The sequence below is a fragment of the Muscardinus avellanarius genome (assembly GCF_963383645.1).
Source record: "Muscardinus avellanarius genome assembly, chromosome: 1".
Lineage (NCBI taxonomy): Eukaryota > Metazoa > Chordata > Mammalia > Rodentia > Gliridae > Muscardinus > Muscardinus avellanarius.
Window position 1 is genome coordinate 165,890,668 of NC_137786.1, and position 14,779 is coordinate 165,905,446.

At 40.0% G+C, this 14,779-nt stretch overlaps 1 protein-coding gene across 1 annotated transcript in view; it reads left to right on the top strand.

The window, feature by feature from the left end:
• Positions 1 to 14,779, top strand: part of SYTL2 (synaptotagmin like 2) — a gene marked incomplete at both ends in the record, with an annotated part of 67,159 nt that overhangs the window by 24,875 nt on the left and 27,505 nt on the right. The window contains 4 exons of the mRNA XM_080689221.1: positions 991 to 1,072; positions 2,483 to 2,597; positions 4,302 to 5,108; positions 9,515 to 13,258. Of these exons, the coding sequence (XP_080545347.1) occupies positions 991 to 1,072; positions 2,483 to 2,597; positions 4,302 to 5,108; positions 9,515 to 13,258 (4,748 nt within the window). The remainder of the gene's footprint in view (positions 1 to 990; positions 1,073 to 2,482; positions 2,598 to 4,301; positions 5,109 to 9,514; positions 13,259 to 14,779) is intronic.

The following is a 14,779-nucleotide window of genomic DNA, read 5'->3' on the forward strand; positions in this document are numbered from 1 at the left end:
CTGATTGCTTTCCTCCCCAGGCCTGCAGGCCCTCTGCCCGTTGAGGAAGTCAGTGCCTTCCTCTTAAAAAGCATTTTCCTAGCTCTGGACTTGGAGACACTCTGAGATGTGGTGTTCAACAGGGAATGGTGGTTTCAGCCAATTGTGGTTACAGCTCTAGTGCCGGAGGCAAGGCCACTGGGGCAGGCGTCTGAGCTGGTTGTTGTTCCTAGCTGCAGGGCCTAGGTGACCCTCTTTGCCCTTTTTACTCACAGTTAAGGGAGTGGTTGTTCAAGAACAGGCCTGCTCAACTCACTTTTCTGCATTCATTCTTGCCTTCCCCACACCCTGGGGCAACCCTGTATCTGGGGCAGAGAATTATAGTCTAGAGAATGCTCTTCACTCTTTAAGCTACCTCCAAACCTCACACCTCTTTCTGGATGCTATGCTTGTCTTTATCTCTCTGTATTTGAATAATAATTCACCTGGCCAACTTGAATAGTTGAGTTGAAAGGTCCAAGTAAATTACCCAAACCCACCAGCCTCCTGCACAGCATCTCTGATCAGCCATCCTTTCTTTTCTTTCTGAGTCACTTGTCTTATCTGAGCCTCTCTTAAGCTATTTCCCACCCAAGTTAGAGAAAGCTGCTATTCTGGCCAAGTGCTATGGAGTCTGGCCCTAAAAGTCTTGGGGGTTTTATTTCAGAGACATAGTCATGTAATCTTAGCATCTGATTTTGAGATGAGTTCATTTCTGCAGATTTAAATCCTGAGCCACCTCTGTGGCTGGACCTGTGGTGAACGCTTCAGGCTCCTGGGTGTTGGTCTTCCCTTTCTGTTTTGCCCGCTGTCACCTTTGCTTTCCTCAGGAGTCACCTCTAGGTCCCACCTCCCTCTCCCTTCCTGCCACACTTCCTCTCCTATCCCCCCACAGCCCTTGGTTCAAGAGGCATGATCTACCCTTCCTCAAAGGGCGTGGTTTTATTCTCTGAGTTATTGTTTCTTTTGCAGTCCCAGTGTGGTGAATCCAGCTTCTGCAGGGATTGATATGTCCCAGGAGGACTCAAGAAAATCAACTATGTCTTCAGCTAAGGTAGATTCAACCCAGACTTTAAAAATGTCATTTTTGATGGTAATGCCAGTTTTTTCATTTTATAAAAGCATCATGAAATGATGACAATTTTGTAGTACTATTTTTAAATATAAGATAAGGATAATTGTATTTTTTTTAAAGAAATCACTCTTGTGGTGGATAAGTTGATGAATTCTATGTTCCTTTAATAAAGACCTAAATTTCTTGCCCTAGAGAGTATGAATGTTTGACGCTCTTTGGTGCTGCTGCTTTTAGGCAGTGGAATATGGCCTTTTAGTCCTGAATTTTAATCATAGCCTCCCAAATTTCTGTTAGAAGTCTGCTCCTGGAAGGGAATTAATTACCAATTTATGAAACTGTAGACAGTTATAAGACTGATATTCAGTCTTATATTAATTTAAAAATTATTTACTGATAGCCTTTCTGACACTAGGGTTGACCAGAACAATAATTATGAAGCACTTCAAGATAACTGAGTGTCTTCTAAATCCATAAGAATGTCCAATCACAACTGTATTTTTCTTTTTTAAAAATAGTTTTTAAGCTGGGTGTGGTGGCGCAAGCTTGTAATCCCCGCGCTTGGGAGGCAGAGACAGGAGGATCGCGCAGGTTCGAAGCCAGCCGCGTGCATTGGCTTAGGAGACCCTGTTTCCAAATATAAAAATGTAAAAATAGGTCTGGGAGTGTAGCCCGGAGGTGGAAGGGCTTCCAGGAACCCCAGTACCACCAAAAAAAAAAAAAAAATAGTTTTTATGTTTTTAAATAACATTTTTAATTAAGGGTTTTGCCAAGATAAAATATTAAACCTAAAATAGGCCTTAGTACATTAAAATACTAAGTTCTCTAATTGTATTCCAAGATAGTCATTGTTGTTATAAGCAGAGTGAGATTGAAAATGAAAATATATGCATACAACATCTGTTGGCGGTTTTTCCCTCCTTCTTCCTCCCTCCCTGTACATCCCACTGGGGTTGGCAGTGATATGTTCACATACAAACATAACATTATTTGCTTTGTTTCTACAGTGAGGTAGAAAGGGTGCTGTTGGAAACTGACTTTATTAGGGACCCAGATTTGCCTTAATCCTGACCAAGTCTTTCAGTATATCTAGTGCCACACTTTCTCACCTATAACATATAGAATTTTTATTTGAATACCCATTTTTAACCTAACTTTGTAGGACTCTGGCACTGAATATATTCTATACAATTTTATTTGTTATTTTTGGTATGGCATATATGAAAATTCTGTGCTAGCCAGATTATTCTGGTTCTCTCTTTTCCATACTTGCCAAATAATAGGATTGACTGGATAAACTATCAAATATTGGAGACAATAAGCATTTGCTAGCACTGATTGCTGTTATGACATTTGTACTGAGTTTAATAAACAATATTTTTTTTTCTCCAGCAAAGGAAGAATCCGTTTAATAGCTCCAGGTTGCCAGAAGATCACTTATCGCAACAAACCAAAAATGAGCAGTCAAAAAATGGAAGAGCTGGTTTATTTCAGATTTCAAAAGAGGGTAAATATTATTTTTATAAGCTAGATATTTTTATCTTTGTTATCTGTGGGTGAGGGGGACATTCTCAGAGTTCCTTTCACTAAAATAACTTCCCAGGGAAAGTAAAAAGCCCTGATAGTCTTCTTATTCTACTATGCCTATCGGTTTCCTCCCAGAGGGAGAGGAAGAAAACATTTTAGACACTGAAGTTCATGCATCCCAATCTCAGAGCTGCCACTTATTGTGTGACCTTCATGCACAGAGTTTCCCCACCAATGAATTAGGACACTTTTTGACCAAAGGCGTGTAATCTTTCACTTAGCGGTATTTGTTGGATGCTTACCACGTGCTAACACAGTTGTCTGTTTTAAATTAAAGAAGAAAAGGCCACTTGACAATGTTACAGTCTTCTATTCTATAACTACCAGTCCAGTTGCCCAGGAACATTTGATCAAGTGTGTGGCTTCATTGACTTAAACCTGCCTTTTATGGGATCTTACGATTCTTATAGACCATTAAGAGGAAATACTCGACAAATTGATTTCTTCAAAAGCAACTGTAAAGAAGACTTCATTAGAGGTGAAGTGGTCAAGTAGTAGAGAGTTAACAAATGAATCATGGAGCAAGGGGTTTCAAGTAGCCTATTTTAATATTAGTATATTTCTCACTGGGATCGCTCAAATGATGGCATTGGATCACTCAAATACTTTTCTCAAAGTATATCAAATATGTTTAGGAGAAAACATTTCTGGAACATATTGCTTGCTGTTTGCATTTTTAAACTTTTGGCCAAAACATTTTTTGGTTTTGGTACTGGAATTATCTTTTCAAAAATTTGAGTTCCCTTTTTTTATTTCAGTACGTGGATTTTTACGGTAATTTCTGTGTTTTTCTTTAAGTCTCCTTTGAAAATTTTTCTTTTTAATCTTTTTAAAAACTTTTAAAGCAAGTGTAAAATATCACAAAGTATGTAAGGTACAATAACCTTAAATATGCAATCTGTCTACAATGCCATTAAGTCAATGCATCATTCTTTTCGTTTGTTTGTTCGTGGTACTGGGGATCGAACCCAGAGGCATTTTACCTCTGAGCTACACACCCAGCCCTATTTTTTATCCTTTATTTTGAAACAGGGTCTCATTAAATTGCAGAGGGCCTCACTAAGTAGCTGAAGCTGGCCATGAACCTGCGATCTTCCTGTCTCAATCTACCAAGTTCTAGGATTATAAATGTGCACCACCATGCCTGGCTGCATCAGATTTTTAATTGGCTTTAATTTCAGAGTAGTCCTTTCACAACAATACTGAGCAGAAGGCACATACAACACTCATGTACACTCCATCCTTACACATGCATAGCCTCCCTCTTTTCCCCCCGAGTGGTGTGTTTGTTATCACTGATGAGCTACTTTGCTACATCATCATCACCCAAAACTGGTAGTTTACATCAGAAAGCACTCTTGGTATTGTGTACTCTGTGGGTTTTGACAAACAAAGTGATATTTATCCACCAGTGTGATATCATACAGAGTAGTTTCTTTGCCCTAAAAACCCTCTGTGTTCCGAAGTGTGAATTTTTAAAGGTTTCTCACATTAGGTCTACCCTTGTGCTATTTTACTGTCTTTAATATCTTAGTTTTAAAAATAAATATAGACTGTTACAAGTATTTTGAATTGTCAAGTTGCTTTCCATTTGATAAATCACCTAATATATTTTAATTTTCAGGTGAACAGTCAGAGTCAAAAGAAAAGTCATCTATCCCAGATATTTCAAGCCAAAAGTCAGAGAAATCAAAGCAGACTGTGGCAGTTGGGCCTACAGATGGGTCTCAAGTCAAGGCTCCAATCCCCAAAGCCAGAAAATTGCTCTATAAGTCAAATGATTTAAAGCAAGATGGCAACCAGTCTCTCCTGAGACAAAGGTCAGACTCCTTGAATACGGGGGTGGTTCCAAGGGGAATCCTCAAGCGCAACTCCAGCTCTAGTAGCACAGACTCAGAGACTCTTCGTTCAAACTACAACTTGGAACCAAAAGGCAAAATTATGTCGCCTGGCCTGACTATCCAGGAGAGAATTTCCGAGAAGGAGCCTTCTTTAGAAGACGACTCTCCCCCAAACTCTCTGGAGCCATTAAAGCATGTGAGATTCTCCACAGTGAAGGAAGAACTTCCACAGAGCCCTGGGCTCATCCGTGGCCGGGAGGTTGGAGAATTTACTGTTTTAGAATCAGACAGGTTGAAGAACAAAACAGAAAGTGCGGAGAACATCAGTGAGTTTCGGGATGACCCTAAACCTTCCCAGTACGGAAAGACTTTGCCTTTTCCTCTGTCAGCCTCAAGCCCAAGTGCATCAAAAAATGAAACACATCAGCTAAGGACTTCCAGTTCTGTTCCAAATAATGGGCTTAATCCCCACTCAGATGTTCTAACTACAAGACCACAGTCCATTGAGAACTCACCCACCATTGATGAACACCAAGCTGAATCATCAGAATTAACAAAGCTTGAATCGGAATTTCCCCAAACCCCTGCTGGTAAGAGTTTTCACTGCCAGTTTATAAAAATTAGACCCAGTGGGCTTGGAATGGCCAGGCCAGCCAACCCCATAAGAGACCAATTGTGCCTCCTGAGCATTCCAGCTAGAGTGCAGACAGATGCCACTGGGGAATGCAAGGAGTTTCTAATGGTTTGGGGGCTTTCCTCAATCACCAGTATTACTAAAAGAACCAGGGTAACAGTGCCTAGTCCATTATGTCTAACCATAAAATGCAACCCTATCAATTATTTAAGTAAATGATAATGTTTTGAGTTATATCAAGACATATATTTATATACCTATATATACATATATATATATGAATATGAGAGAGAACCAAAAAACCTACCTTTGCACAGAGTAAATATATTATTAGTCCCTTCCTGTAAACTTATTAATTATAATATTACCAAACTTTGGTTTCTCCTGTAATTGCAAAAGAAGCTTTATTTTTCTAACCCCAAACGATGGGAAAGTAGAGTTTGAGTACTTACTGTAAAAACAAAAACAAAAACAAAAAAAAAGCTTGACTTTGGCCTTGAGTGGTCTCCAGCCACTTGTGCTCTGAAGCTCTGAAGGACCTTTCTCTTCAGGTGTAGTGAAGTGGGAGGCCAGGAAGGTACTGCCTGCTGCTAGCTAGCCTACCCTCAACTACCTCGCCACTCTCAGGGGAAGCTCCCAAATACGTTCTCATACCTATAGGATTGCTTCATAATTCACATACGTGAAATTCATATGTGTGAATATATATGAGTATACGGACATATGTATATATGTATTTTTGTGCTACTCAGGATTAAACTAAGGGGGGGAGTTCTACTTCTAAGCTACTCCCTTGGCCCTATTTTATTGTTTTTGTGGTAGATGATTAAATCCAGGAACATTCAATATCTGAGCTATACTCCCAGCTTTTTTTATGCGTTTGTTTTGAAACAGGGTCTCACTAGATTGCTGAGTCTTGCTAATTGCTGAGGCTAGTCTCAAGCCTGGGATGCTCTGTCTTAGCTTCCCAAGTACTGGATTTACAGGTGTGTACCACAACCCCTGGCTATGATTCTTATATTAAAAAAACAAGCAGACAGAAAAATAATGCTATAAACTCTCTCCCATGTCCAAGATGTCTGCATCAAACTCTATGATAATTTTTTTTTTTTTTACAGACAGAAACAAGTTTCTAACTCAGTTGCTCTTCTCTGTCAGTGGTCAGTGTCAGGGTAGTCCTTAGTCATTTACATTCAATCCTACGTACTTGTTTAGGTCAACCCACTACGGACAAGACAAACTCACAGACTATCTCTAATTTTGTAATTACTTATTTATACTTTTTGATTTTTAAATACCACTGACCACTAAATTTGGGAGGAAAGCCAGGCATGGTGGTGCATGCCTACAATCATAGTATTTGGAAGGCTGAGATAGGAGGATCAAAGGTTTGAGGCCAGCCTCAGATACTTAAAGAGACCCTCAGCTAAAAAGAGCTGGTAGTATATCTCAGAGGTAGAAGACCCCCTGGGTTCAATCCCTGATACCACCAAAAAACAAACAAACAAACAAAAAAACCAAAAAAAAAAAAAAACAATGGGTAGAGGAAAAATGTCATCAGCTAAACCCATTTTGATTGGATGACTACTCTTCTGGTCTCAAAGAAAGCTTATAAACAAAATTAGTTTATTCATTAATACTTTGATTTTCTCCTTTGGCTTTCTACAAAGATTGTGTGTGTGTGTGTGTGTGTGTGTGTGTGTGTGTGTGTACTGGAACATAAAAAGGGAATTAGGACCAAAAAAGAAATAGGTGCCAGGTGTGGCAGCCAACATCTGTAATCCCAATACTTGGTAGACTGAGACAAGAGGATCACAGGTTTGAGGCCAACACTCAGTAACTTAACGAGGCCCTCTGCAACTTAGTGAGACCCTATTTCCAAATAAAAAATAAAATAGGGCTGGGGATGCTATGGGCTCTGCTAGCTCAGAGGTAGAATGCCCATGGGTTCAATCCACACACAAAAAAGGCAAATTCATAAGTGTGTGAATCACTGGGTCATTGGGGTTTGACTTAAGCTCTGAACTTTAAGAGAGTTAGTTTCTCACTCATTTTCATACTAGAAAACCCAAAATAATTCCACTGAGGAAGCAAAACATTACCTGGCAGTGAATTTTAAATGACCTATTCTTATTTTTGATAAGAATGTTTTCTATAAAATATTTATGAAGAAGAAGCACACAGAATTTTAAAAGCATCCAGTCTGTGATATCATCATCTGTCACTATTAATAGAATTTATTTGTGGAGCCTACCAAAACAGTTTAGGTGTGCGTATAATTTGTTAATTGTGTTTATATGGACAAGACTTCTTTTTCCTTAATGGTGTATTATGGACATTTAAAAAAATAATATTATATAGTCAGTAAACAAACATGGAATTCTTAAACATTTTTCAAAGAACCTCACAATTATTTATACATTGAATAGTACAGTGTAGACTTAAGAAAGGAAAACAATATCTACTCTATGTCGATTATTATACAACCTCTTTATTGTTTTTACATTTAGCCAGGGCTGATGGTAAAATGAAGAATAGAAGCCGGGCATGGTGGCTCATGCTTATAATCCCAGAATTTGGGAGTCTGAGACAGGAGGATTGAGGACAGCCTTAGCTTCTACTTAATGAGGCCCTTTACAACTCAGTGAAACCCTGTTTCAAAATAAAGAATAAAATGCCGGGCGTGGTGGTGCATGCTTGTAATCCCCGCGCTTGGGAGGCTGAGAGAGGAGGATCGCACAGGTTCGAAGCCAGCCTCAGCTACTTAGTGAGGCTCTCAGCAACTTAGTGAGACCTTGTTTCCAAATAAAATATAAGATAGGTCTAGGAGTATAGCCCAGAGGTAGAAAGCCCCTGGGTTCCACTCCCAGTACCACCAAAATAAATAAAGAAAGAAAGAAGAAAGAAAGAAAGAAAGAAAGAAAGAAAGAAAGAAAGAAAGAAAGAAAGAAAGAATAAAAAATAGAGGCCAGGCGTGGTGGCGCACGCTTGTAATCCCCACAAGCGTGCAGAGGCAGAGACAGGAGGATTGCGCAGGTTCGAAGCCAGCCGTGTGCGCTGGCTTAGGAGACCCTGTTTCCAAATTTTAAAAAAATGTAAAAATAGGTCTGGGAGTGTAGCCCGGAGTTAGAAGGGCTTCCAGGAATCTCAGTACCACCAAAAAAAAAAAAAAAAAAAAAGAATAAAAAATAGGTATGGGGGTGTCGCTTGGAGGTAGAATGTCTTTGGGTTCCATTCCCAGAATTGAAAAAATGAATTCTCTTATCTGAGATTTTATTTTAGTGCATTTGAAATGTGACTGACTTCATAAAAATTCAGCTCACACAATTTTTTAGGAACATCACTGTACATGTATTGCATAGCTTAACTACAGTCTTAACTAAATCTAATGAGTCTTAACAAAATTCCTGGGTTCTCTCATTCAAATGTGCTCTATGCACCTTATACCTAAGGTTCAGAAAGGACTCTGCTTTTCAGATAGTTTAGAAAGTCTCCTCAAGCCTTCCAGTCATTAGTCAGCTGACATGAGGGAGCAGGTACAGACCACATCCTCCATCAGTCCTTGTTCTGGATTATTTGGCTCATGGAAGTAACTAATAACTTACAAGTGCTCGAAAGTAAGTGGGGGAGAGCGGAGGGGCCTGTGGAGGGGGAGTTTCTCTAAACTCCAGGGTACAAATAATCACTAGGAAAGTGGGCCCTGACTTCAGACTTTCCGCTTCAGTATGCTAGGAGCAAGGCCCAGGAGTGCAAATACTCTCCTCATACTCTCCTCTTATCATTTAATTACTTGTTTAGTTTTACCTGAAAGTTGTTTTTCTGGCTCTTGAAATCACTGCCGTCTGTGCTTCACAAGCTTGGCTAAGAGACCCCTCTAGGGTTTTTGACAGTGTGCCAGGGACTGAGGGAGGCCACAGACTCAGCATGTTGGATCTTCCTGGAGTGCCAGGGTGATTTGAGAGTAAAAGAAAGTTAATATTTAAATGGTAACAAGGAGAAGAATGTGACATTTACATGAATTTTTAAAACAAGCCAAGGACTTCAAAGAAATTCTCCAATTAGGTCCATACTTCATACTGCCAGGGGTCTATCTACATTGCCCCCTTTAACCGTCATAGACCACCTTTGGTAGAACACCTTAATTAGGATAACTTACAATCCCTGACAGATGTTGATATAAACAGGAGTGGCATAGAAAGGACAAATCAAAAGTACCTTTTTAATAAACAAGTTTTTGAATCGTATAGTAATTCAATTATTATTCAATTAATCATTTGTTACAAGATAATATGAGTAATTGAATAATAGTTCTTTATAAACATTCTTTTATTTCTTATTTAGAAAAGCATTTCTGTGTTGCAGATGAACTCTCTCACTGTGTTGAGCCTGAGCCATCTCAGGTGCCAGATGGCAGTTCTAGAGACCATCAGCAAGGTAAGCCCTCTCTCCTTGCGGCTCTAAAAGCTAAGAAGTCTTCATGCTCTGGTCCATATGCCACTGAGATAAGCAAGACAACTGATGAGTCCATATCTAAAGTTCTAGACTGGTTTAACCGGAGCTCTCATTCAGATGACAGTAAGTCATCCCTTCAACACCCTCAAGAAATAGAACCCAAAGGGAAAACAGACTCAAAAGCACAGGCTGCGATTGCCTTGATGACAGATGACACCAGTCTGAAAGAAAATGGCTCAAAGATCCTATCACCCACCAAAGTTAAATCGAAGCCTGTGAGATCTGATTCAGTATTCCAGGTAGAGGAAGATACACTGATTTCTGAAAATTTCCCAGATAGTCATGTGAATCTCAAACTGAAACCTATGACTGGGTCCCAACAAGGCTCCCCAGAGGACGGTCCAGGTATATTGCAACCATTTTCAAGCTATGGTACCTCAAGTCAAGAGAGCAAAAATATGGAGCATGTCCAAGGCTCCAAAAGCACAGAAGGAAATGGGGTGCCTCTCCTGGCCAGTGTTCCCACAGAATCTGATGCAGAAGTCCAAGTTTCATGCAACACTAAGAATATTGGCAGCTTGGGTAGAGAAGAACCCACGCTTCATGTTCTTAAAAAATATAGCAGAAACTCAAAAGGGAGTTTCAACTCTTCAACAACTGTCCAAGAATCATATTTGAAAGACAATGTGAAAGCAGAGAGAAAGAGCAAAGAAGGAAATACTTCCATCCTGAAAGCCTCTTTAGAGACAGAGAATAGTGAGTTTCTGCCCGGGGCTGCCAACAGTGATTCTCCCCAGAAGAAGCCTGAGGTCCAACTACAGCAAGAAGCTGCTGGGGTTTCCAATAACCAAGTACAAAGAGAGAAATACAAACGAGTGAGCGACAGGATATCCTTTTGGGAAGGAGAGAAAGCTTCTGCGAAGGTAACTTGTAAAGAACCCACATCTCCACGTAGTCAGGGACAATCTTCTGCTAAAGCATACCAGCCTGTGAGGTCCCAGGGCATGTCCATGGACAGTTTATCTTCTGGCCAGAGTAACTATGACACAGTCACAGCCAAAAGAGTGATCCTTGATGACAGTGATCAAGAATCCCATCTCTCCAGTGTTTATTCTTCAAATAAACCTAAAGAGAGCAGGCCCCAAATATCAGGTCCATCCAAAAACTATTCTTCAGCTGACCAGTCAGATAAAGCTTCTCTGTTTCAGAATAAGACAAATGACCAAGTTAAAAGATTTCCAGTGGAAGAAAATTTGCATTCTATAAGAGACATTACTTTACCTGCACAGCAGCAGCCCTCAAATAATGCGAATGAATTATACACTCCTTCAAAGAAGGACAGATTTCTAATTGATAAATCAAATGCTAACTTTAAGGTTACGTCCTTAAAAGAACGAATGGATGAACCCAATGCCAAGCAAGTGTATAATCACTCTCAGTTTGAGAATTTGAGAAAGTTTTGGGACTTAGCAGCTAATCTAAACAGCAAAGATAATTATGAGAAGAATACAACACACCCCCTAAATTCTGTGCCTTTTAATAGCCAGAAAAACAAGGAATCCATTGACATTAAACCATCAGGAAAAAATACCCATGAAACAGAGGTGCCTTTGGGCCAAAAAAACATTATGTCAAGAGAGGAAATGGAGAAATCAAATCCAAAGCACGTATTCCAGGTGCTACCAGATGAAACCACATTTCCATCGAGACCACCCAGAGAGTCCATTCATCAGTTAGCAGGAAGTGAGTTACCAAAGGAAAATGTGGGAAAAAATACAGAATGGTTTGTTACTCCAGTGTTTAAGGAAGAAAAGGCTTGCTCAGATCTAGAGATTCAAGAGTCTGTAATGAAAACATGTGTTTTGTCTAAAGACTACCAAGACACTTTTAACAGTTGCTTACAAAAGTTGCTTTCAGAGGCATCCTCACAAACAATCCAACCTTCTGGTGGAAGAAAAGCTCATGAAGAGCAAGTGATTGAAACAGGTGGTCCTGAAAGTAGGAAATGGTCTCAAAAGGCATATTTAGTGGATAATGAAGAAGAAGCCAGAGGACCTAAGGAGATCACTGATGGGCATGTACACAAAGCAGGAGGGCCTCCAAAGATCAGAGAGAATGCTTTGGCAACCAGTCTAGATAAACCTCTAAAGGAAGCAACTGGAACTCTATCCTTTACCTCACAAACTACGCTAGAAACCAGGACCAGTAGACACAACTCCCAGCCTGAAATGAGAATAAAACAGAATCATAACATTTCAGCTCATAAGAAAGAGATGGTAGCTCCCTTACCAGAAGAGGGTGAAACTTGGGGAAATACAGCTTTCACCCTGAAAGCTGCAAGTGGTGAATGCCATCTCGACAAAGAGAGTTTGTTTCAGAAGGCCGCAGAAGGTTCTTCTTCACCAGATCGGCCTTTCCATCTTCACAGAAAGGGTTCTTTTGAGGATGTGGCCAACTATCCACAAGATATGCCTCTTTCCTGGAATGTTCAGCTTGAGCCACCAGATAGGGCATTGCCTTCTCAAAAGGAAATTTCAGAGATTGTAGAGAAAGTCACTCTCCCACCCAAACCTGCATTGGAGGGTGTAAATGCGGTATTAAAGAGGCTACTTAGAGAAGCTTGGCTGACTTGCCCTTATGGGAAGGAAGTAGGTCCCAGAGAAGTAAAAGCAGAATTTCTTGAAGAAGTACAGGCAGCAGGTAGCCTGCTAGATCCTCTGGGAGTACCTGTACCAGAAGCAACAACGGACACCCTTGTTCCAGACAGGAAGGGTGCTTATTCCTTCACAGTAGTTCCTGATAAGGCTTCTGAGGTTGGATCTTACTTAGCTGTCCAGATGTTTCCATTAGAAGAGCTCCTTGGCTCATCTGTTTCCCCCTCACAAAATGAAAAGGATACAGGGACTCTTTCTCCATCAGATTTTATAGGTAGTACTGCAGCGCCCAGGCAAGCTGCTTCAGAATTCCATCCCGAGGAAATAGAAGAAACGGTTGAAAAGGTGGAAGCTCCATCAGTAACTGAGAGCGCTTTCGATGCTGGCTTTGAGAAGCTTCTTAAAGAAATGTCTGAAGCTCCTCCTCGTCAGCTCCAGGTGTCCACGAAGAAAGGCACTCCAGAGAAGGAGCCCTCAAAATCAAAGCAGGCCAGGTTCTTGGGGACAATGCCCCATATTTATGTGGCCTCTGAAATGAAGGATAAAAATAATGGTTGGCAATCTCAAGTCAACCAGTATACTAAAGTGTTGGGAGGAGATGAAGCTGTGACTGATTTATCAATAACTCTTTGTGATTCTGCAAGTGGGGTTGAGATTCCTGGAACTCCACAACTTAATATGGACCATGAAATAGATACCATAAACATTGTAAGATCTCCAGAGGACAGGGGCCGTGACAGTGATATTGCAGGGGAACTGGAGGCTTTTCGGGAACCTGGCTTTGAAGAGGCTCCTAAAGCAACTAGTGTTTCCAGAAATGATCAGCCCATCCCCCTCCTGATGAACAGAGATAACCCTCCAAAAATAAGTAAAGTTGAGTTGATGCTAGCGTCAACATACAAAAGACAAGACAAAGAACATGAAAAAGAAGCTTTTTCTGACTCTGATTTTTCAGATGGAAACATGGGCTCTATTACAGAAAGCTGGAGAAATATTTCTAGTGAGCATTTTGAAATTTTTAACCCATAATGAGTCTGTTTTATGGAATACTGATATAAAGGATGACTTTTTTAAATAATTGATTCATTTTATACTCTTATGAGTGGTGCTAAATCCTTTTTTTTTTTTTCATCTTAGGTTGCCTGAGCCTTTTTGGGTAAAACATTTTACTTATATTCATATTCTGTATTCAGTTTTACCACAAGGCTCTGCTCCTCGATCTAACCTTACTTTTTGTTTTTCTATAGAGACTTGAGGTTTTAAAAATATTTTAAAATAATGGTTGGGGTTTACATATCACCTTTAAATCATTTAAATCATTTTTCCTCCTAAAAAATAATTAGAATTTCTTGATTGGCAATCTTCATAGAAGTCTCCAGTAAAAGTTATAGGCAAACAATTTGAGAGATGGGCACAAATTTCCCATTTAAGAGCAATGTCTTACCACAAAAGTGGCTAAAAATCAGGGACAAAGTCCAAGGCTGGAACTTTCCTTCCCTTGAAGACTTTGTGCTATAGTATTTTTGTAGCCATTCTCTCCCTCTCATTTTCAATGAGCTGCAGGATCTCCCCCATCTAGATTGTGAATTCTGGTCAGATGATTTCACTTGATTCCACCTGTAGGCATTGCCTGGCCTGCTGCATTTCTTTGATTTCAGCCCTGACTAAATTGTTAAAGATCTTTCTAGATCACATCTTATCTACGTGGATCTGAGGGTGCTGGTTTCAGCCAGGCTGTAAACATAAGACTTGTCTCAGTTTTTCATTTTCATCACCTTTGGGCATTTTAGCAAGGAAACCCCAGCGCACACTGTAATGAGAAGTTACCTGATGTGAGTGATAAAATGCTAGAGGATGCTCCCAGTTGGGACATTTTAACCAAAGTTGCACAATGACTAGTCCTGATCACCCTCCTTGTGGTTTCACAGACTACAGTTGCAGCGAAACTAGATAAGCTTCACTGAATGGCCAGCGAGTGAGGTTTGGGTTCTTTTGCAAGTAGTTATGCCTTCTTTTCTTGAATAATGACCAAAGAATCTACCTTTAATTCTACTTTGTCAAATAGAGCTCTGTTAACCAAGTTGCTGGTTAAAAACAAGCAATCAAAACAAAAATGATATACCAATCTCTGAAACCAAACAATATGAGAATCAAGCCAGCATGTCAACCTTGTTGAAGTGTCCTCTTAGTAAACTGCCCTGTGATGACTTATTAAAGTGAACTGACCCAGAGGAGGCTTGCAAATTTGCACTTTAGAGATGATCACCTTACGTGTATAGCCAGGCTTACAGAGTAGCAGCGTCACTGATTGAACATCAAAAAGCCTATCAGAAAAAAAGAGATATTAAATAGTTACCTATAGACAGAGGTGAGAGAAGACATTTTAAGATTAAAAACCAAACAAGAGACATAAAATGGTGCAGTCATGGTTATAGATCCTCTAATCTAAATTATTTTAAAACAAATTGGCAAGGGTAGGGTGAGAGCCAGAGAGGACCCTAACAGCCAAGGGTATCCTAAT